The 24302-nt window shown below is 38.2% G+C and overlaps 1 protein-coding gene across 20 annotated transcripts in view; it reads right to left on the reverse strand.

Annotated features, from left to right (window-relative positions):
- Positions 1 to 24097, reverse strand: part of SPATA18 (spermatogenesis associated 18) — a 71948-nt gene extending 47851 nt beyond the window's left edge. For 14 of the 20 annotated variants that reach the window (XM_036764256.1, XM_036764258.1, XM_036764268.1 and 11 more), the window contains exons 1-4: positions 23705 to 24079; positions 8827 to 8932; positions 8588 to 8703; positions 7597 to 7715 (exon numbers count right to left, since the gene is read on the reverse strand). In XM_036764256.1, the coding sequence (XP_036620151.1) occupies positions 7597 to 7715; positions 8588 to 8703; positions 8827 to 8932; positions 23705 to 23791 (428 nt within the window). In that variant the 5' untranslated portion in view covers positions 23792 to 24079. Of the gene's footprint in view, positions 1 to 438; positions 535 to 1387; positions 1606 to 7596; positions 7716 to 8587; positions 8704 to 8826; positions 8933 to 23704 lie in introns of all 20 variants that reach the window. The other 6 variants (XM_036764251.1, XM_036764255.1, XM_036764269.1 and 3 more) reach the window with 4 other exon arrangements.
- Between the last annotated feature and the right edge of the window lie 205 nt (positions 24098 to 24302).

Genomic DNA, 24302 nt, shown 5'->3' on the forward strand with positions numbered 1-24302 from the left:
TTAAAGAAAGCTTCCCCATGGTGAAGAGGGAGATTGAAATTGTCTAAGATGAAAGATGAGGAAGAGTTTCTAATCTGCATCACCGCAGGGAGTTTCCACATCATCATTTCTCTGCACCAGTGAAATCACTGATCTAGATTTTTAAAAAAAAAAAATTTAAGTTTTTATTGAAGGCTAAAACTACAGTACCTCAAGCTCAAGAACAGAAGAAAAAGGGGAAAAACTACTTTGATACACAGACACATAAAATATAGCTCTGATTAAACAATTATTACTTTTTTAAAGGTTACTACTCATCTATCATTTGCTCAGTAAGATTTACCATTATTCTGCATGACAAAAGAATAATAAAAAACAGGAATAGATACTTCAAGAATTGGCAAGGCAAAGATTAAGCAACAGGCCACCACCAAATACAACTGGGCAGATTTTTCTTACTGCTTCCTTAGATGAATTATTTCATCCTCTGCAGCCAAAAGGGCAGTAGCTGATTTGGTCTTGGTGTCTTCTAGATCTATCTCAGTTTCTGCCAGACTGCAAGAGAAATCAGTAACTAAGGACAGATTTTCAAAGTTGGTAGACCTTCCAAATTAAGCACAAGTTCTTCCAGAGAATTCACTGATTCCAGAAACAAAAAGACACACTTGTGAATAGACATCTGCATTCATAGTAAAAATATTATAGTAGGTGTTTCTGTGTAAACACACACTAACATTTTTGGTGAACAAAAACAACTACACTAGAAAGTACCTGAGCTTCCATTCCCCCCCCCCAAATACTATATAATAATTTTTACTAAGGGCAGAATATAGCACACACAATAAAGATTATATTTGTCCAATCCTTCTCTCCACCTTGCCCCTCTAAATTGTTTCAATTGTTCATTTTCTAACCAACAGCTTTACTCCTAAATTTAAAATAGGCATCATATATCAGTTTACTAAACCCTAGGTCTTTTCTAGTATGGCAACACTTTTCTGCTTCACCCATGCCTACTATAACTTCCTAGTCTTCCTAAACATTCAAACAATATGTTTTCTGTGGGTCTCCAATAATGGCCCCTGCTTTATGGTAGATATTGCTTCTCTTTTGTGTCAGCAAAACACTATCTGCTGGTTCTCACTGACAATGTTTTCCATCTATTTCTTGGGTTCTCTGTTCCCACATGGTACAAGAGAAGGATACAATTTCTTTCTCCTCTCTTCATTTTTCCCCTTCTCTTACTTCCTTCTTAAAAGCAGCATTTGATCCTTACAAATAATTACAAAGATTTTCTACAGAGTGCTATGAGGGGAAATTCCTGGAAATTTTTCCTCCAATCTTTTTTCATGGTGTAGAGAAGACCCTGGGTCTTCAAATGCTATTCTAGTTGTATGCAAGGACCTACGTAAGGCTGTGAAGGCTGTGAGCACGGGCCTGGTGATGGAGTACTATCTGAGGACCGACAATCTTGATAAGTCTAGAGGCTTATCAACAGGTTGGCTTTACGAGTTTTTTATCCACGATAACTCTTGAAGACCATTTACTGAGTTACGGAAGGATTGCAATCTGCATCACTGATAGCAGAACCCACATGATAGCACAGATCCTTGAAGTACTGAAATACTATAAGAGGAAAACACAAAATGGGTATAATAAAAAAAATGAAAAGGGTAACATTTATAAGTAGAAAAGGTTCTTATGAATAAATTGTCTTCCTATATAACTACAGGGAAGTAGGGCTACTTTTTCTTAGCTCCCCCTTCCTACTAATTGACCTCCTTTTGCCAAGTCTTCTTCTCGATGTTACCTCTTTTGATGCTAGCTCTACTATCTTTGTGAACACTTCTCTGCACCGTATTCAATTTGCAAAGCTGTTGGTATCAACTTTTCTGAACAGCAGTTTCAATAGACTTGTTAAGAACAGAAGTCAAATTGCAAGGAGTTGAGGAATGAGTAGCTAAAGAAAATCAAGGTAGTAAGTGTACTAGACTACTTTTCGCAGATAGGTACAGTGAGAGGACAAAAAAAATGTTAGCTTGAGGGAGTTGCATTGTCAAGGGAAGAATTTTTACGGAGACACGGCCATTTTTAAGGAAAGAAGAGATATGAGAAAGTTTGTGGGTAAAGAAAAAGGGGCCAGTAAAGAGAAAGATAGTGAAGATTAAAGAGAGAAAATGAGTAATTTATGGAACAAGACCCTAAAGGAGATGGGAGAAGATGGAATTGAAGGTATAGAGGGAAGGGTTAAATTTGGTAAGGAGGAGTAATTTACCCTCTGAGACAAGAGAGGAGGAGGAAAGGATATACAAAATTATAGGGTGCTTTTGAGGTATGGAGGAAGGAAGCTGAGCAAGGTCATTGAGTAGCCTTCATTTTTTCAGTAAAGTAGAAGAAAAGGTAATTTGCTGAAAGAGAAAAAAAATACAAATGGAGAAGATCAGAAAAGTCTTGGAATAGCTGATATAGTGAATGTGATAGGGATGTCATAAGAAATTAATAAGAGGATTTTCATAAAGGACCTAACTGAGGTTAGAATGCATGCATTTGCAATGAATACATTCAGCACAGTATCATAACTTCCTAAACCAATATTCAGTTGTAGAAATAAAGAAAATGGGGATTAGCAGAGAAGGAACAGTGGAATCACAAAACGATTCAGGGATAGAGAGAAGATGATCAGTGGATCAAGACTTGGTAGGAAAAGAAATCAAAAAAAAGGATAAAGGACTAAGAGAAAAGATAGAGAGTAATTCAAGACATCAAAGGTCAGGAAGAGGGCTAAGTGGAGACTTTAGGAAGAATGAGGGAGTGAGAAAGGTGAAAGAACAGGAGTTTATAGTCACACATATATTTCATAAAGGGGATGGTGCAGTTGCATGCAATAGTGATGTTGAAAGGAGTATGACAAACTGTCCCTATAAATTTTTAATAAAATAAGATAATGATAGAGGTTCATGATTATTGAAGGATTGGACACAATGTGAGTCAAGGATGATAAAGGAAGCCTCCATATGAATAATGAAATTGCCAATGATGGTTGACTATTGAGGCCAAACAGGGAAGGAAGACAATAAACCAGGGGCAGAAGAGACTGGGAAGGAGAAAGTATCATGGAGCTCAGAGTATGATAGGGATAAATAAAGATTAAGAGAAGGTGGTATATAAATAGCATTAATTTCACAGAAAAAAAAGACTGAGTTAAGGTATTAAGAGAGTTGAGCAAAATAACACCAACTCTACCCCCTACCCAAGTATTTTGTTCTTGTTGTTTGGTCATTTCAGTTGTGTCCAACTCTTCATGACCCCATTTGGGGTTTTCTTGGCAAAAATACTGGAATTATTTGCCAAGTCCTTCTCCAGCTCATTTTACAGGTAAGGAACTGAGGCAAACAGGGTTAAGTGACTTGCCCAGGGTCACACAGTTATTTAGTGTCTGAGACCAGATTTGCACTCATGAAGATGAGTCTTCCTGACTCCAAATCCAGCACTGTATCCACTGAGCCACTTAGCTGCCCCAGTTTTTACTACACACCTACAATATGCAGGTCATTTTTCTAAGCACTGGAGACATAAGTATAAAGAAAGAAGTAATCCCCAACTGCTGAGGAACTTATATTCTAATATATATCAATATATAATATATATTATATATATATCTAATATATTAATATATCCTAATATATAATAAATATATAAAGTAAACAAGTGTAAATATATATACATCTATACATACGTATACGTACATACATATATATATATAGAGAGAGAGAGATAGGTAGATAGATAGATGGATATAGTGGCCAAATATATGGTAGTTTTAGAGGGAAGGCATTACTAGAAAGTTGGGGGAATCAGGAAAAATTTCAGACAGTTGATTCTTGAATTGCTTCTTGAAGGAAGAAAGGGACTCTGAGAAAGAGGCAAGGAAGAGGTACACTCCAGGCATGGGGGCAACTTGTGCCAAGGCCAGGAAATAGGAGAGGAAGTGTTGGATTAAGCAAAGAGAGAACAGAGTGGATCACAGAGTGAAGGAAGGGGAAATAATATCTAATGAGGATGGAAAGATAGGTTAGGGCCAAGTTGTGAAGGGCTTTAAAAACTAAACGGAAATCTTTATATGTTATCTTTGAGGCGATAGAGAGCCACTAGAGTTGATTGAGTAGGGAAGAGTACATGGTCTAATTTTCACTTAGGAAAAATCCCTTTAGCAGTAATATGGAAGGTGGACCATAGTGGTGAGAGACCTGTGGTAGGGAGACCAATCAGGATTCTGTTGCAATAAACTAGGCTAGAGGTGTTAAGGAGCTGAGAACTAAGGTATTAGCTGGTGAGTGGAGCAAAGGACTCTAATGTGAGAGAGATTATGAAGGTAGATATATGGCAAGATTTGGCAACTGACTGGGTGAAGGAAAGGGAGGAGTTGAGGCTAACTTTGAGGCTATGACCCTGGGAGACTTGTGAGAATGGTGGTACATTCAAAAGAAATAGGAAAATTTAGAAGAGGAGTGGGTTTTGGAGGAAACGTGAGTTCAATTTTGGACATGTTGAGTCTGAGATGTCTGTAGGACTTCTAATTTGAAATGGGCAGTAGGCAAGTAATGATGCAGGACTGAAGCTCAGGGGAAATACCGGGGCTGGATATATATGTGACTTTAACCATAATCTCTTTACACATATATGTGTGTATGTATGTGTGTATATGTGTACATGTATATATATACACACATAGTTTTACACACGCACGTGTGTATATGCATCTGTACATATACACACATTTACTATGTACACATACACACATAATTTTGTGTATTCATCTGTGAGTCACACACATAGATTGATAGTTAAAACCATAGGAGCTGCTGAGGTTACCAAGAGAGGATATGTAGAGAGTGCAGAGGGAAAGAGAAAGAAGAGAAACCAGGACAAAGCCTTGGGGAAAAACCTCCAGGTGGTGGATGATGAGACAACAAAGGAGACAACAGTGATCAGTCATGGAAGAGGAGATGCAAGAGGGGAGCAGAGAGAACGCTCAGCTGAAGAAAGTGGCCAAAAATGTCAAATGCAACAGACAGATCAAGAAGAATGATAACTGAGAAAACTCCATCAGATTTGGCAATTATGGCATCATTGATAACTTGAGAGAAAGCAGTTTCAGTTAAGGGAATTCAGCAAACAGACTAAGGAAGAAAGAGTGAAAGGAGAGGAAGTAGAAGCAGCCAAGTACAGACAGCTTTTTTAAGGATTTTGACCAAGAAAGGGAAGAGAGAGTTATAGGACAATCACTTGAGGGGATAGTAGGATCTAGTAAGGTTTTTTTAAGGAGAGGGAAAACATGGGAATGTTTGAATAGAGAAGGGACTATAGATAGGGAAATGTTAAAGATTCAAGAGGGAAAGGAAGATGATCAAGGATGTAATCTGCTGAAGATGAAAAAGATGGGATCAGGCATACATATTGAGGGGCCCAGGCAAGAACAAAGTCTACTTCTTTGTCAGCACCTAAGGGGAAGGAGGAGAATAGTGGTGAGGGAATTGAGGAGATTAGAACCACAAGCAGTAGTGGGAATTGAGTGAACCACGCTGACTCCATCGCGTGACTCAATTCTGGATCTAGCTCAATTCCCTTTCTATTCAATCATGGGTCTAGTCCAATTTCTGTCTTTTGAGAAAACTTTATTCAATTATGGGAACTGTGAGAGGACTTTGTTGTATTGTTTGAACCTAGCCCTGCAAAACTGAGAAGCTGGACTACCCCTATGTATTGCTTAGAGACTAAGGATCCAGAAACCCAGTCAGATCTGAAGATCGACACAAAGAGTGTTCTCGCAGTTGTACATTTCAAGCAACCCATATGTCTTATCTGAAAACTGACCCTGTTCTGGTCAATCAGTTATTGTTTTCATGTTCCTTTGATTGAATACAGACACTTTGAGGGGATAGACCTCCTCCCTTTCTGATTTCAGGGAACTGTACACCTGTTTATTCACCCCCTACCAACTTATAAAGTCTCTAATCTTTCCTCCAATTAGAAATCAGATTACCTAATTTTGTATTCTGCTTAATTTTTTTTTTAAATTAACTGATCTTATTTATTGTTTCTAATGTATAAAATTCTGTCTCTCTCTGTATTCGGGGTCCACTGCCAAAGCTGAGGAAGATGACTGGTCCCAATTTGTTATGTAATTGGCATGCATTACTTAATAAATTGACATGGTCAGAAGCTTGAACCTTTGTTTCCTCAGTCATTTCGTCTTTTACCCACCACAGTAGTAGATGACATCAAAGGGTTTTGAAAATTTTTAAGATTCAGGTGGCATAAGAGAAAGACACGGTCACAGAGATGTCATATGCTCAGAAGGACTGGACATGGTCGCAGAGATGTCATATGCTCAGAGAAAATTTCTTTCTCTCTCTTGCTTCAGCCCATTTCTCTACTCTCCTCATTGGTATGCCTGAAGTAAATTCTCCTAACAAAATTGTCTCAATTGACTCTGCTCTGGGGGATGAGAGATTGTCTCCTTTTCACCCATACTGTATGCTGGTATCAGACCTATTAACCCCACGATCCTAAAAGTAGGTCCTTCTTCTAAGTGCACCTGTCCCTGCCACATTGCCCCCAACATGGTTTTTGTTCCCTGAGCTTCCTTCTAATTCAAAGCTTCGTGGCACCTAGTATAGTTTCTGGTACATAATAGGTGTTTAATAAGTGTTTGCCTGCTTGTTTGATTAATTGATTAATCCCCTTGTGGACTTGTCATTCATTGGCAGAGCCAAGCTTGCAGACATACTTTTCAGCAGAGGTCACCAGTCTTTTAAGAGAGAAGTTATTTTTGTAAAGTTCTTTTAATTTGGCTTTTCAAGTAATATTCTAATATATGTTTTTAAAATTTATATCAGGGTTCCATGTCCTCTTTAATCACAAACTATAACTGGTTTAAAAAGTATTCCATTATAAATAATACAGAGATACATATTTTATTATAATTTGTATATATACACATATATATGTCTCTTCATTCCCATTAAATTATAAACTCTTCAATTTGATAAATTTCAATTGACTCTACCTAAGTAATTTTTCCTACATGATGTTTTTAAAACTGTAACTTTTTAAAATTTTGACTTTTTTTCAAGAATTTGACATCATTCAATCACCCTGTTCTCCAATTGGCCAAAGCGGCTTGATAAATGCATCATGATGCCTTACTTTTCTGTCCTTCTTTTGATCTCACTCTCTTCCTGATCTCTCACCCCTACCCTTCAGTTGTATGTTATTTTTCAGTCCCAAGTGCTGTTGAATCTCATAAGATAGTCTTTACCCCACCCTCTTGTAACCAGAAATGGCTAAAGTCCTGTGGAAAGAAGTGTACCAGGAAGGGAATAAATACTCCTCCTCCATGTCCTGTAGTGTTTGGGATCATCATATTTTAAGAAATATTGGGTGACACTAAATCTCCCAAAAAACTTAACCTTATTATTTATCTACAAAGGTTTCATTGACCGTATTAACTATGGGCCAAAACTTTCATTTCAAGGTTAAATGCAAAATTTTTAATGTAATTGAATGAAAAACAATTATTTTTGCTTAGAAAAAGACAAGTCATTTTCCTCTTACTCTTGTTGAACCATGCTGAGTTGTACACGAGTTGAATTCAATTCCGAATCTAACTGTTGTATCTCCCGTTCCCGAGCAGCAGAAAGTTCTCGCAGTTGTCTGTCCTTTTCAAGTGACTCCTTCAATGAAAAACAAATCCAAAAACTGTCTGAAACCCTATTAAATATTTTCAAAAAATCATGCATAGTCCCATATTTTTATAAAAGTCTGTACCATTTAGGAAAAAAAAAGTTACTAAGGCTTTACTTTCCCAGATACAAAAACATAGCTGTAACAATCATAATCACTACAATTATCACAGATCACTTTTATAATATGTTTTAAGAAGTTTACAAAGTACCTTCTTCATTAAAACCCTATAAAGTAGGTAAGGAAATAGAGTCAGAAAAGTTAAGAGCTTTGCCCATTGTTAAACAATTAGGGAATGATCAGTTAGGATGCAAACCCAGGTTTCCAGATAGTAATCACAGCCTTCTTTTCCACAAGGATGACCACACTGCCTCTCCTTCAGAAAAGTAAATTACCTTCTTCCCATCCTGTTCTATAGCTGCAAAAACTGGCAGTGTCTCACTATTATACTAGCAATAAATAACTATGGAACTGCTTTCCTGAGTCACTGAAAGGAAAATGCCTTTATATGTTGGGAAATTTTCAATAGGTTTTATTTTTCTTGTTCAAAAGTGCAGAGCCTTCTCCATTCACCCTACCCTTTGGCCTCTGAAGGCCTAGAACACATTGAACCACACATTTGGCACTTAGTGTATGAACTATTTCTATATGTCTTGTTTGCCAAATAGATTGTTAACCACTTGAGAATGGAGACTGTGTGTTACAGTCAATCGAACAAGCATTTACTAAGTGCTTACTAAGTACAATGGCAGGCATTGTGCTAACCTTTAACAGAACCTATCGAAACATTTCACTGATAATAAGTACTCAATAAGTGTTTGAAAATGGTGAAAAATGAGGATTATCTTTTAACATATACTACCTGAAAAAGGCTTAAGTTGTTGTCAATGGGTTTTCCCACAGAAGAATTGGAGAAACAAGTCCCTAGCCAGGGCAGAAGTCGAGATTTGATTGTTTCCACACCAGCGTAATGTCCACCTAGGAGAATGAAAGAGATGGCAGGTACGGACATGCATTTTCATCTAAGGTTTGGAAATCGTGGAAGAGAAGAAAAGAGAGTAGATGCATGATGTACATGCACAGGATATAACTCTTTCTCACCTTCTTGCGCTGTTAGGCTGAGGATCGTGAAGAGCTGCCCCTGTATTCTGGAATTCAGTTCAATTATTTCGCAGCAACAATTCAAGTTCTGATCACATGAGTTCATCTGCAAAGCCAAGCCATCAAGGATAAGTACAGTCTTCCACTCTAAAAATCATTCCAGGCCAGATAAAAATCTCATTTTACGCAACAGATGCGTCTCTGAAAAAGTTGTGCACCAAATAAACACGTGTAGATGGAATTCTATTTAAATGCTTTCCAGCTTCCTAGCTAATGGAACCTTGCAGAAAATCCTTTTGTAAAGTGGAGAATTCTTTCAGAAATATAATCACTCTACAAATTATGTTTTGCTAGTTCACATTCTTTCATATGCTGCTGGTATAAAATAGGACATACTTTTACCTCTATCAACAACTTCTCAAAGAGATGGCTCTTCTTTGAGAGGCTTGAGAAATGAGCAAAGCAATGCCAACTATGATTGCAGAGGATCCATGATAAAGCAAGCTATCCACCACCTCCTAACAGAGACATGGCGGATATCATGGACAGTGCTTATTGAGATATATTTTGTGACATAACCCACGAGCAAATTTGTCTTATCACATTCTTACACCAGGAGTTTCATATATGGACAAAAATCACAGATCCTTTGTGTGTTCTTGTATCTTGTGCACCCAATATGAAACAGTAAAAAGATGAGAAAAAAGGGTTAGTCAGAAATGATAGTGATAAGAGGTAAGAAAGATAAGGAATTGACTTAGATAACCATGAAGGGGAAAGCAATAAGGGAAAAGAGATAGGTTTGAATTTACTTTAAGATCATGCTAATCTAAGAATCACTGTGAGGAAGACGGAAAAAAATTAAAACCACAGGAATACTAGGGACTCTGGGGGAAAGGCTATAAGCAAAACTGACGGTATTGTACACAGAGTGTGGGTAGTACTATACTATTCCATCTCCTGAAAAAAATGCAACTAAAGATCACCCAAAGGACAATGGAGAAGCACATAGTAGGTATGAGTAGGTAGCAACACATTACAAATAAGAAATTATGTAGAAGTCATATAAAGGACCTCATCAGATATATGTACAAAGGAGGAAAAAGATGGGCTGGTCACATAGCAAAGAACAACCAGTGGACATCTTGTGTGCTCCACTGTGGTCCACAAATGGGAAGAGAATAGAAGATGGATAAAACCAGTAGCATGTTAGATGATCTATACCCGGTTTATGGAAGAACGTAAACGAAGTTGTACTGGATGGACAGGCAAGGACGAACTACAATATACATTTGGAGGGAGTATCCCCACTTCATGGAGCTCCCAGATCCATTAGGGTACTAAAGCATTAGAGCCTACAATGGTTAGCAGCACCACCTCTTAGGAATTTGTAAAAGGCTATGCCAATTAAATATCAAAGTTATGTTGGTATGTCATAGGTTTGTGAAGGAGATAAATCAGGGAAATTCCTTGATCAACTTGATGAAGTTACAAGGAGTCTTTGCTTAGGACTGACTCTGAGTTTATCTCCCTATGGAAAAAGTCAGAATCCCTATTAACAACCTCATTGAGTGGAGATGGAAGAGACATCTATTAGAAATGCCCATTAACACCTAAGAGAGGATGAGTGATTAAGTCTCTGCCATCTATAATGATGCTCATGAACTTCCCCTTCTCCATTCCAGAGGGTTGGGCCCAAGTTCTCCAAAATTGTTCAGGAAATCATTCCTGTCTTATCCAGGAGGCTGGGTTTAAGGGCCTCCCACCATTTAGCTATATGCTACCCATTTCTTAGGGTTATCATATGTTTGATAGCATGTGCAACTGTAATATATCACTGTCACTGCTACTCACATTACCTCATCATATCTGGCACTTGGGGTTCAGAAATTTTGGATATAGAAACTCTTACTACTCTGCCAATGGCCCAGCACCTACTAGCAATATGAGGTTAAGGTGTTAGTCAGATTCTGACACAGGGAAGGGCTGTGCCAATGCCCAAAATGTGCCCATTTCCCAAGTCTGCTCTCAGGCCTCAGCTCTCTCTGGATTGCATCAAGAAAAAAAAAAGGTAAAAAGCATCACTATGCAATGAAGCTTCCTTTTATAGGTCCAGCACAAAGGGATGGGTACAACCCACAATAGCCTGAGCCAATCAAATAACCCCTAGAGACTGTGACTCATCATAGAGAGTTGAAGTTAAAAATCCTCAAATATTCACTTCTATGTTATCAAAGTTGATGAGGAAACTTCCCTGATCAATTGATCTCCTATGCTTGTATCCAATCACAATATATAAAGAAGGGTTACAAAAATGTTAGTGGAGAAATACAGATAATTTTTTTGAAAAGTTATTTTGGAGAACAAGAGAAGATGACCTATACTGTAGTACAGGGGACAAAAACCAATAACAACAAAGCTAGACTGGGAATTTGAAACCTAGTGCCCCTCCTCTCACTTCTTATTACAAGTCCCTTAAACTCTCAGTCTCCATTTCTGCATAGATAAAATGATAGAATTTGACGTGAGAGCCTTTTCAACTCTGATATTCTATGATGCTGTAATTCCAAAATTAATTAGCCTAACAGCTCCCAGGAATTGATAAAAATGGAAGTTAAAAACAATAAGAGGAATACAGACATCATTTGAAACTCATTTCTCCCCTCAGAACAGGTTTCAAAAAAGTTCAGAGGAAGGCTAGGTAGGATCCCATAGAGTACAATTCTACAAGTAAGGCTAGCCTAGGAGGACATAAAGTTCTCAGGAATTACATCCTGAAAAGACAAAGAGAACCAATCGTGTGGAGGAAAAAGGAGAATCTTCCTTAAGAGAATTTTGCGGAACTTAGATTCCAAAAATGCATCAAATAAGATGGAACTAAGGGTAGGCAATGGACTAAAGAAGATGGAAGCAAGTGGAGGATGAATACTAAAATATGCAAGATAAAATAATGAACCCAGAGGGAAAAAAAAATTAACAGTTTGGGGAAATGAAAGGTGTTGTGGTACAGTGGGGAGAGAGCTGGCCTCAAGGCCAAGAAGAGATGGATTAAGTTCTTTCTTCTTACAAGTATTGGCTGTGTGCTTGTGAGCAAATCACTTAACCCATAAATGCTTTAGGCAATTTCCTAAGACCAAAAATTCTAGAGATGATGCCAAGATACACTGAGGAGTTTCCTCACTTCTGAGTTCCTGTCATCAATGAAATTCACAAGACTAAGTCATTATCCTTGGGGAGACAGGAGGATCAAAGAAAAAGATTCCTTCATTTGAAGACCTCTCTAATAAGCAGGTAACAACTGTGTCCTAAGAAGTCAAACAAGCTCAAGGCCTATAAAGAGGGACACACTAGCACCCCCTGTCCTTGAAGCACTAAGTGCCTGCACCCCACCACCACCACCAAGCACAGCCTTCTAGGGCACTGTGAAATTTAAATAGTTCCTGAAATCAGATGTTCTTCAGGACTTCTCCAAAGATCAGTACAGTTGGGTATGACCTTTGAGGATAAGCCTCTTTTCTCTAGTCATCAAACTCCAATGGACTTTCCACCCCACTCCCTTTTCCATTCTCTCCTTTATTTCTCCGAACGATTTGCGTGATGATTTCGACCAATTATGCCTCATTTGGATGTGAACACTTGAAAGTTTAAAGGGAGAGAGAAATTATTTATATTTATTAAAAATTGGAAAATTGTAAGTTGGAAGTTTACACAGGACACAACAGAAGTACAAGGACACAAAATTAGTTGGAGACACATTGGGAATTTATAGCTACGTAGCATTAGTGGTCCCTCTGCTCATCTGTATATAGACATGAGACTAAAGGTTTCTCATTAAAATGAGAAATCCTATAAATATTTGAAGACAGATATTATTTTCAAGTGACTATCAATTTCACAGGAGAAACTTTCTACTTTTGAGTAAAAGGTGAATTTTGTGAGAGCCAAGAGGCTTTGTTTTAAGTCATTGATGGATATAAGTGTTGGAGACAGGAAACTGAGGCTGAAGAGGAAAGAACTTATCTATTGAGGGCTGAAGGAATAGCTGGGGATTGGGAAAGCAATTTGTTGGAGCTGTTTGAAGAGACCAATAGCAAGCGCAGTCAGCTGACAGAAAGATTGAGAGATGGGATTTCTGATTAGCTGAATAAAGACTGAAATTTTAGTTACTGCCCTTCATTGTCACCTAAAGTTTAAGAGAGGTGAAGCTTCTCAAAAGTTTTTCCTACCTTTTTTCACCCCCTCTTGTCTGAGAGGGGAAAGCAAAAAGAAGTGGGGGAGGAAGACAGGTACTGTGTATCTGCTTTGTTTTATAGGAAGAGATGGCTAGGCTGATTTACCTTACCCAAGGAGCTAACCTGAGCTGTTTTGCTCTGGGCTCTGTTCTGATTGGGCAGCACATTATCCAAGTGAATAAAATGGCAAGTCAATTTTGGAAAAGTTATGTAATGAAAGTACACTAATACCTTGTTGGTAGAGCTGTGAGATGGCACGATCATTTTAAAAAGCAATTTGGAATTATTCAATTAAAGTGACTATAATGTCCACACCCTTTGTTTTTCCCCAGAATCTAATTTTCTTTCTTTTTTTAATTCAAATTCATTTTTATAATCAGTTCCAAATTCTCTCCCTTCAACCCCTTCCCCACCCATTGAGAAGGCAAGATTACAATGCCCCTTGTACACATAAAGTCATGCAAAACACATTTCCACATTAGTTATATTCTCAAAAGACAAAGAGAAAAAGAAACGTGGTTAAATCTGCACACTGAGACCACCAGTTCCGTGTCTGGAGGTGGATAGCATTTTTCAACATGAGTCCTTTGGAATTATGGTGGATCATTGTATTAATCAGAGTTACTAAATCTTTCACTGTTTATTACACAGTAACAGAAATGTTGTAAAGGTAATTATTCCCTTGGTTCTATTCACTTTGTATCAATTAATAAGGTCCTCCCACGTGTACTTGAAACCTTCATCATTTCTTACAGCACAATAGTATTTCATCTTATACCATAACTTGTTCAGCTATTTCCCAGTTAATGGATACTCACTCAGTTTCCAATTCTTAGTTATCACAAAAAGAGCTGCTATAAATATTTTTTGTATGGATCTTTATCCTTTTTCTTTGATCTCTTTGTTGTATAGGCATAGTCGTGGTATTACTGGGTCAAAGGGCATGCATAGTTTGAGAAGAGTTTGTGAGAATAGTTCCAAATTGCTCTCCAGAATGTTTGAACTAGTTCAGAGCTCCACCAACAGTGCTTTAGTGTACCTATTTTCCCATATCTCCTCCAGCATTTGTCATTTTATTTTTCTATCATCTTGGCCAATCTGATGAGCATGAAATGGTATCTCAGAGGTGGTTTAATTTTTATTTCTCTAGTGATTAGTTATTTAGAGCATTTTTATATGACTATTGACAGCTTTGATTTCTTCCTCTGAAAACTGCCTATTTATATCCTTTGACTATCAATTAGGAAATGGTTCTTACTCTTGTAAATTTGACTCAGTTCCCTATAAATTTGAGCAGTCAGACTTTTATCAGAGAAACTTGCCACAAAATTTTTTTCCCAATTTCCTATTTTTCTTCTAATTTCAGCTGCATTGATTTTGTTTGTATGTTCATACCTGTTGAACCAAAGACTCAGTTACTGAGCTTTTACCACAAGGAAGCCATTGATAAGAAAAAAAATACCCATTACACACCAAAATATTTATAGCAGAACTTTTCGTGACAGCAAAGAATTGGAAACAAAATAGATGCTCATTGATCGAGGAATGGCTAAACATGTTTTGGTTCATGAATGCAGTGGAATATGCTATAAAAAATGAAAAATGTGATGAATACACAGAAGCATGAAAAGATCCCCATGAACTGATGCAAATGGAGTCAGCTGGGCCAAGAAAACAATATACATAGTAAGTACAACAACATAAATGGAAAGAAATGACACAGACAAAAATCAAAAGTGAATGGAACAAAATTATAAAGATAAAACATGAATTAAATGAAGAGATGTGAAGACATCCCCAACTTGCCCCTTTTTCATGGAGGTGGAAAGTGTTGCACATTGTACATGTTTTCAGACTTTTTTCAATGTGTTGGTCAGTTGTGATTTTTTGCTCTTTCACTTTTTTGAGTCTTCAAAAAATACTATTTGTTATATGGAATGGCTCTCTTGGAGGAGGAAGCAGAACACTGGAGAAAAGTATGATGATGTAAAAAAAAAGATAATAAAAACTGATTTCTAAAAAAAAAAGAAATGAGAAGAGACTTGGAGTAAGGGAAAGTAACTAGGAAGTTATTAATAATTCAGGATAAAGGACCCAAACGAAGGTGGTGGCAGCATAAGGGCATAGATGCAAGAAAGATGTTATGACTTTAGAATGGATAGTATTCTAGGAAGTGACATGAGAAATGAGATAAAGGGAAGATTCAAAAATTACTCCAACAAAGTATGGATTGCTTAAGATAGTGGTGGCTAAAATAGGAAGCTAAAATTAACTAAAATGGAAAAAATGGGAGGAGAGAATTAAGGGTGAAGATTAAACCCAAGCTAGAGCTAGAAAGAACCTTATTAGCCATCTTATAGTCAGTCCAGTCAGTCAAAAAGCATTTATTAAGAGCTTACTTTATGTTAATGAGTTCTGGGGATATATAGAAAGGTAAAAACAGTCCCTGACTTCAAAGAAATCACATTCTAATTGGGGAGGTAAATATGTAAATAACTAGGTACGTACTAGATATACAGAGTAGATGGAAGACCATTAGACTGTAAGATCCTGGAGGGCAAGGACTGTCTTTTGCTTTTTTTTTTTTCCTGTATCACCTCACTTAGCGAAGTGTCTATCAAGTTATTTTTCTTGTTGTATATGACTCTTCATAACCCTCTGGACCAAAGCACACCAGGACCTTCCACGGAGTTTTTTCAGCAAAGATACTGAGTGGTTTGCCATTTCCTTCTCCTGTGGATTACCTTTTGTCGGAACTCTCCACTATGACCTGTCTTGGGTAATCCTACATGGCATAGTTTGTAGTTTCACTGAGCTACGCAAACTTCTCCACCACAACTAGCAGTTTGGGACCAGGAAATGATAACTGCAGGTGGCGGAATTTGAGTTTATTCTTAAGGAAGTAGAGTGGTGGAAGTGAGGAGCTAAAGTATTCCAGATATGGAGGGAACAAGAGATGGAGATGGAATGTCATGTTAGAGGCACAACAAGTAGGCCAGTAAAGTTGGATCAGAGAGTGTGTGAAGAGTAGTAAAATGATAAGAAGACTAGATTGGTAGGAAGTGGCTAGTTAGGAAAAGCTTTAAATACCAAATAGAGAAGTTTTATATTTGATCTTGAAGGTAATAGGAGTTTCTACTGGAGTTTATCTCCCCCTGAAATATCCTCCTTCACTCTCATCTTGGATAGAGAGGTGGTCCTTCTCTTGGCCAAAACCAGCCCTTCGAAATGTACCCTTGACCCCATCCTCCCCGTTTTCATTTTTACCTTCAGTCTCTATCCACTAGCTCCCTCCTTGTTGCCTACAAACATACTCATGTCTTTCCCATTCTTTAAAAAAAAAACTCTTCTTCCCTTCTTTTGAGAAAGCATAGACACCTCCTCTACCACCTATCTTCTCACTCTCTAAATTTTCTGCAATATGACTTCTGTCCTGATTATTCAACTGAAACTGCCCTCTCCAAAGTTACCAATGATCTAATTGCACAATCTAATGGCCTTTTCTCAATCCTCATCATTCTTGACCTCTGTAAAGCAGCTGACACCATTAGTCACTTTTTCTTCCTAGATTACTCTTCTCTCTCTAGGTTTTTGTGATTGCTCGCTCCTAATTTTCCTCTTGTCTGTCTGACCACTCCTTCTCCAATCACCTTTGTTTGTTCTTCATCCATGTCCAATAATGGAAGAGAATAAGTATTTACTACCATGTTCCAGACACTGTACTAAGTGCTTTACAAATATTATCTCATTTGATCATAACAACAACCCTTGGGGGGTAGGTGCTACTAATAAGCCCATTTTACAGCTGAGAAAACTGAGGGAGACAGAAGTTGTGACTTGACCATGGCCACACCATTTAGTGTTTGAGACCAGATATAAACTTCCTGACTCCAGACCCAGGGTTTTATCCACTGGGTATCTAGGGGTATCCCCCAAGACTCTACCCTGTTCTGTTTTCTGTTTGCCTCTATATTATCTTGGTGATTTCATCACTCAATAAACATTTATTAGGCACCTACTATGTTCCAGGTATAGTGCTAAGCAAAAGAAAGAGAGTCCCTGCCCTCAGGGAGCTCACCAGGATTCAGCTTTCATCTTATGCAGATCATTTCCAGATAGACAGACAGACAGACAGATAGATAGATAGACAGACAGACAGACAGATAGATAGATAGAGATGATAGAGATATGGAGCTGTAGAAATATCTATAGTCTGTCTCCTGAGCTCATTTTACCAACTGCCTTTTGGAAGTCTTATCCTGGATGTCCTCTCAAACTTATAATGTCCAAAACAGAAATAATTACCTTCACCCCAACTCCTCCAAATCCTCCTCTTTTTCAAAAGTCCCTATTACTGTCAATGGTGCCACCATCCTCCCAGTCACCCAGGCTTTCAACCTTGGTATTCTTAACATAGCAACCTCCTAGCCGGTTTGAGTTGTTCCTTAAGAGATCTCTCCCCTCAATCTCATTCAACTCACATATCCAATCCAATCCGTGCTAAATCTAGTCATTTCTACCGTCACAACATCTTCCCCCTATGTCTCTTCTGTCTATTCATGCAGCTACCTTTACTTCTGACCTAGGTTATTGCAAAACAGCCTTCTAATTGGTCTCCCTGCCTCAAGTCTTTCCACTCCAGTGTATCCTCACTCAGCTGTCAAAGTGCTATTTTAGTAAAGCATAGGTCTACGTATGTCACACCTCTACTCAATATATTACAATCCAACCTCTTCAAATCACAGGCCTCAGAAACTGAAACCTAGACAGATGAAATTACTTGCCCAACTTCCTACATGTACTAAGTAGTAGAGACAGGATCTGAAAAAAGTCCTTGAACTCCAAAATGCCATTACTACTTCTACTGCACCCAATAAATCTAATTTCCTTCCACTTTCTCTTTCTCTAATTATACTATTCTTGAAGTCTTATCCATCAACAATGTAAAAAAGTAACTGCCTCCTCCCCAAATGGTTCTCTGTCCTGCAACGTAGTGACTTTACTACCAATACCACATTCTCACCAAACAACAAATCTTAAAAAAAAAAGATTAAAAAAGGACTGATTCTCAGGGAAATGACAACCTTAATTTAAACCTTAACAAATACTGGCAACTATCAACATGACCTAATATAATCGGCTGTTTGTAAATTTGTTGGTGTGTTGCTTCCCTACATAATAATGAAATTTACATTTTGCTCTTGATAAAAATTGGAAAAATGATGTTTCTGAAATTGATATCACTAAAGAAAATAAACCAAACTTTTATCATGAAACTATGACTTTATTAGTCATGACAAAGTTACTGAAGTAAAAGATATTCTATATAAATTCACTAACCAGATTTAAAACTTCATAAATGGTATCGAGAACAGATTAACTACAAAAGCAGTATGTTTGGACAGCTATAGCAACCATTGTGTCCTTTTGTACTTTAAGAATCTGGCACCTTATGGTGTATAGTCTGTAATTAGTCAACAAAAATACAAAATAAACACAGATAATATCTCTGTAAGAAGATCTCTTCATTTCTTTTGAAATGACACACATTGAAGGCACAGTTTTAATTCTTTACAGTAAAAGTATATTACGAAAGAGGGAACTGACCCATAAAATAACCAAAAGTCTTGGTTCATAATCTATTTTTTAATTTCAAATGAATATAACCAGATCTTGACTAGGAAGTTAATTTTGTGACTCTATAGTGTTTTTTTTTTCACCTTTAGCTACCATAGAAATGTCCCTTAAAAACTCCCCTCCCTCAAATCTGGTCCTCAGTGTGGACTAATAAAGTTTCAAGGAATCCTAGATTTTGAACCCACTAAAGGGCAAGTGCAAAGTAACCCAGAAATTCATTAACTTGTGTACTTTATCTTTCTTAGGTTTTCTTCAAGCAGCAGCACTAATTTGTAAATTATCTTAATGCAACTATGAGATAATTAGGTAGCTAGAATTAATTGCTAGCAATAATTGAAGCCCAGATGGATGTGTCTAGTTTGTAGTGTGAATATAAAAGAAAATTCTAAATCACTTGGTTCTTCAGTCACTAAATCAGACAAATTTGAAAGATGAGATCTTTGAATTAAATAATGGGCCCACAAAGGAATTGTTTACATTTGGTCTCCAAATGATGTAAATAAATCCGCAACAGTTAGCACTGTGCCTTATATAGGGGAAGTAGTCAAATAAAATTTGAATAAATGAAACTTCTGGTGTGGATGAAACGTTAAAACTCAGTAATAGAAGACAAAATCCCCTCAGGTGCTGGTAGAAATAGAAAGGAAGCCATTTTATCTTAATTGAATGGTTCAAGTTATAAAAGCCCCTAAATTTCAAATGGAAAAAGAAATTTAAAGTCATAAGAAATAATCCAATTATATCCTGAGTCAGAGAGGCTACTCTGAAGGGTCCCATTAAATTTTCAGGGCTAAAAAAATATATGGCCTCTAACGTTTAAATTTATTTTATAATTTATTTGACAGCTTTTCATAACTTTTGTGTAAAGGAATCAAAAACATTATACTCTGATGAATTAATTAACAAATGAATATTTGTGGTCAGTTCTGTTAGGTGCTATTGAGATTATAGTATCAGAGATGGTCTCTGTCCTCAAAGAGCTTGCTATATATCATATGTGTGTGTGTGTGTGTGTGTGTGTAACATGTACATTATATGTGTGTTAGGGATAAAAATGACAAACAAAATTTTAAGTAAAACAATATAAAGTGATAGATTGTGTGCTGGCAGTGTATAAGAGTTATTGGAATGCAGAATAAAGGAAAGAGTCTAAGTAAGGGAAGGCTTCATGGAACTTGATCAGGGTCTCTATGATAAATAAATTAGGGAGAAAATAAGGTGAGGAGAGAAACAATGCATTCCAGACAAGAAGAGTAATATGAGCAAAGGCATGAAAGTCAGAATGGGGGGAGGGAGCAGTGAAGATGCAAGGTAAATCAATTTGGCATTTAAAGCCCTTTGGAGTTTAGTTCCAACTTTCCTTTCCAGATTAACTTTATATAACACTATGTAATTAATACTCCACTTTGGCCACTCTCAACTTCTAGCCAAATTATTTTACTTGATGTTCCCTGAATTTAGCATTCAATTTCCCACCTTTGCAAGGGTGATGTGCCATGTGATTGGAATACAAACACACTCCCCCCCCCCTTCCCCCAAACACCTCTTGGAATCCCTAGTCCTTTCAAGACTCAAACCCTTTTATGGGAAGTCTTTCTCTCCTTCCTCAAATTATATTGTATGTCTTCGTCTAAAAGGCTGTGTAGAGAATGTGAAATTCTGGACTATTTTTTTCATTTTGTTTCTGCAACCCCAGCACCTAGTACAGTGCTTTTATACAAAGCAGGTACTTAGCATACATATGATTACTAGATTAGAAAAAAAAATAAAACAGGCAAGACTAGAGTAGAGGCCACCCTGAGAACGTGAAAAATAAGATTCTGTATATATAAAGTCAAAGTACGGATGGACTTGAAAGATAGGCAGAGAATTTGAAGCAGCAGAACATAGAGAACCATTAAAGGTTTCTGAGCAGAAGAATTACGTGTTGAAAGCTGGTATATAGTTTAGTGGAGGAGATGGGGAGGGAAATCCCTCAGAAGCAACTGAAACCAGCCAGGGGGCTGTTGCAGCAATAATTTCTAGAATATGATGATGGCCTGAGATGGTATAGTAGCTAAAGAAATGAATTGAAAAGAAAGAATATGAAAGACATTGCAAAGAAAAAATAAATAGAACTTCATAACTGATTGGATATAAGAAAAGGCAGAACCAGATGAATCAAAATAACTTCAAAATTCACAGACTAGCTGACTCAAAAAATAAAAGTTGGGAGAAGGGGCTACTTGAAGAATATCTTAAGTGAGTCCGATTTCAACTACATCTAATCATTACACATACATATGTTTGTATGTATAATGTATATATGTTATCAAACAAGAGCAGAAATATTGGAAAGTGATTGCAAACAAACCAAATTTGAAGTATAAAGTATGGGCAAAAGGAAGTTGGACATAGGCCACAAAACATAGGTTGCTGGTGGGCTTGGAATGCCAGTCTGAGTTTGGACTTTTTTCAGCAAACACAACAGGTATGTCACACCATTCCTTATCCTGCAATGCTCTTGACACTCATCTCTGTTGAAATCCTTTCTATCCTCCTGATTCATTATCCTTTCCTGATTTTCCCAGAATTGAGGTTTTTCTTCCATGGAATTATCATCACATTCATAGTAAAGAAGGATGAAATTTATTAAGTGCCTACTATATTCTAGGCAGTATGCTAAATGCTTTTACAAATGTCTCATTTAATCTTCACAGTAATACTGGGAAGTAAGTGCTATTATCATCCCCATTTTACATAGTTAACTAAATCAGACAGTTTAAGTCACTTGCCCAAGGTCACACAAGCTAGGAAGTGTCCAAAGTTGGGTTTGACCTCAGATCTTTCTCACTCCAGATGACCCATCTGTCCGCTGTGCCACTAGTATCTGTCTTTTTATACCTACCATCTTCTATTGTGTATTATGGGAATTTGTATACATTTTATTTTCCCCATATTAGATTTTTAAACTCCTTGAAGGACAAGGACTAAGTCTTATTATTTTTTCTTAATGTTCCTCAGCATATAAACACAGAATGGATGTAATATTTATTGAATGCAGAGCTTCTTTCTCAAAGACTAGGGAGTTCTGGTGACTGACAAAAGGAAATGTAAAGAAGGAAGGAATGTGGGGATAAGAAGAAAGAGAGGGGAGGTGGGAAGGTCATAAAGCCCCTAATCAGATTAGGGAAGTCTGGGAATGAAGAAATAGCTTCAGGCAGAGATATTTTTCTTGAAGAGAATTGGAACAAACTACAAGGATCTGGCAAGGAGATTAGGTTTGAAGAAGCTGCATAGCAATAGCTTATTGATCTACTAGACTTTAAAATTTATAATCAATTGCAATCTACTGGTTTGGTAACCCCGCTTTAAGAAACGGGTTTCTAAATACATGAGGCACAGGACAGCTAGGTGGCACAGTGGGCAGAGTACAGGGCGACTCATCTGGCCTCTGACACTAGCAGTGTGACCCTGGGCAAGTCACTTTGCCCTGTTTGCCTCAGTTTCTTCATCTGTAAAATGAGCTGGAGAAGGAAATAGCAAACCTATCCAGTATCTTTGCCAAGAAATGGAGTCAAAGAGACTCAGACTTGGCTGAACAGCAACATAAAGTACATTCTAATTCCATCCTGGAAATGAGCTGGGTAATGATTTGATAACGTGATATTGTCTTCTTACAAATTACATACAATCAGTCCTCAATTCCTTACTGGTTTTTCCTGGTGAACGAAGGTAGCTAGCTGGAGGCCTGGAGTCAGGGAGACCTGAGCTGTGCTGGTCACCTTAACCTCTGTTAACCTCAGTCTCCTCCCCCGTAAAATGGGGATAATAACAGCACCTACCCGGCAGAGTTGTTTTAAGGATCCAATGAGATAACATTTATAAAGTGCCTGGCACTTTGTGGACTGATGTGGAAATGAAAACTATAGTAACCTCCTTAGGTGGTTCCTTCCTGGTTCTGTGATTGGGCAGAAAAATTTGACAATCTGATGAATTTAAAAATAATAAATTCTGAGATTACCTACAGCTTTTGGGAGATTGGTGGGAAATGGGGATACAAAAAATCCTGCTGTGTGTGATTATAGAAAAAAAGCTGAATTTAACTGCGTTAGTATTTAACTTTTAGATTAGATAGTGACGAACGAAATGCCAGGAAGACTTCGGTCACAGTGTACTGTAGGCTAGACCAGACAAGTCAATTGCTTTCCATTCCAGTCGTTATGGCAACCAGCGTCCTGGTTACCGCTTTCCCAGGAAATCACAGAAGTCGGACTTTCCTCAGCTATTTACACTGAAAGAACCCCCTAGTTCTGCGCTCTGCGGGAATTCGAGCTCCCAGCACTGCCGAAGACCAGAAATTAAGGAGCAAAAGTAGTGAGAGTCTTCTCCTTGTCGTGTTATGGGTCTGCAGAGAATCACAGAATCACAGAACCGGTGGGGATCCTCAGGAATCTACTAATCTAACCTGTAATAATTTTCAGCTCAAGGAATGGAAAAGGCAGTGGGTATATGAAGTCAGAAGACTGACCTGGGTTTGAGTCCCTGCTCTGTTAGGATCACATCTCTTGAGCTGGAAAGGACCTTACAAGTATTCTAGTCCAAACCGCTCATTTTACGATGAGGAAACTGAGACTTAGAAGGTGAATCATTACGGTATTTGCCCAAAGTCATACAGGTAGTAAGCATCAGAAGTGCGGTTTGAATCCAAGTCCTGTGACTCCAAAGTATCCAATGTCATGCTTTTTTGCACTACCTTGGGCAAGTCATTGTGAAAAGATCATTTTCGGTGTGACCTTAGGTGAGTGAAGCCATCCCACCTTCCTGGGCTCTTTTCCTCCTCTATAAAATGAAGGCGTTGAAGTAGAAGGTCCTTTCCAGCACTATGATCCCGTCAAGCATGTTTGTATCCCCTTAAAGGGAAGGCAGGGAAATTTCCTCTAACTCAGACGCCTCCCGCCCTCCCGGTAATCTCTGCGGATAGATGAGCCCTGCGATTCTTGCCAGGGGCTTGGACCCAAACGACTCACATAGTAATCCTTGTACCACGTCTCCAATTTCTCCTGCAACATCCGACAGCCTTCGTTGTTAACTAATCTCCTCAGGCTGTCCGCCATGGCTGTCCTTGTTCTTAGGCTGTCCTTGGGTTTTACAGGTGTACGTCAATTTTGGAAGGGCAGAGGGCAGGAAGAATGTTTTCTTCCTAAATGGGGGGGGGGGGGCGGGGGAGAGCAGGGGGAGGGGACCTTTAGAGCTCAAAAGGCATTTCCATTCTTTACCCCAGGGTCTTCAGCACCTGCAGCTCCGGGATGCGAAGGGGTTGGGAAGGGGAAAGGGGGTGGGGAGGGGAGATGTTCCGTGACCCTCAGGAGCCTGCATCCGCCGCCCCTTAGGGTGCCCCTCCTGGCGCTGCCCAGACCACTGGTGCATATTTATACCCAAGCGATTATTAAACAAACTTTGACGTTTGCTTTGCTCGGCTGTCAAGGACGCCAGCGCGAAAGGGAGGGCGGCTCTCAGTTGTAGCAACGCTTCCTCTTCCTTCCCTCCCTTCCCCTCTTTCCCACCCCTTTCCCCCCCCCATCCCCTAGCTCTTCAAGCCTCTCTGCCACTTTTTTTCCTAGTTTA

This window comes from Trichosurus vulpecula, chromosome 6 (genome assembly GCF_011100635.1).
Source record: "Trichosurus vulpecula isolate mTriVul1 chromosome 6, mTriVul1.pri, whole genome shotgun sequence".
Lineage (NCBI taxonomy): Eukaryota > Metazoa > Chordata > Mammalia > Diprotodontia > Phalangeridae > Trichosurus > Trichosurus vulpecula.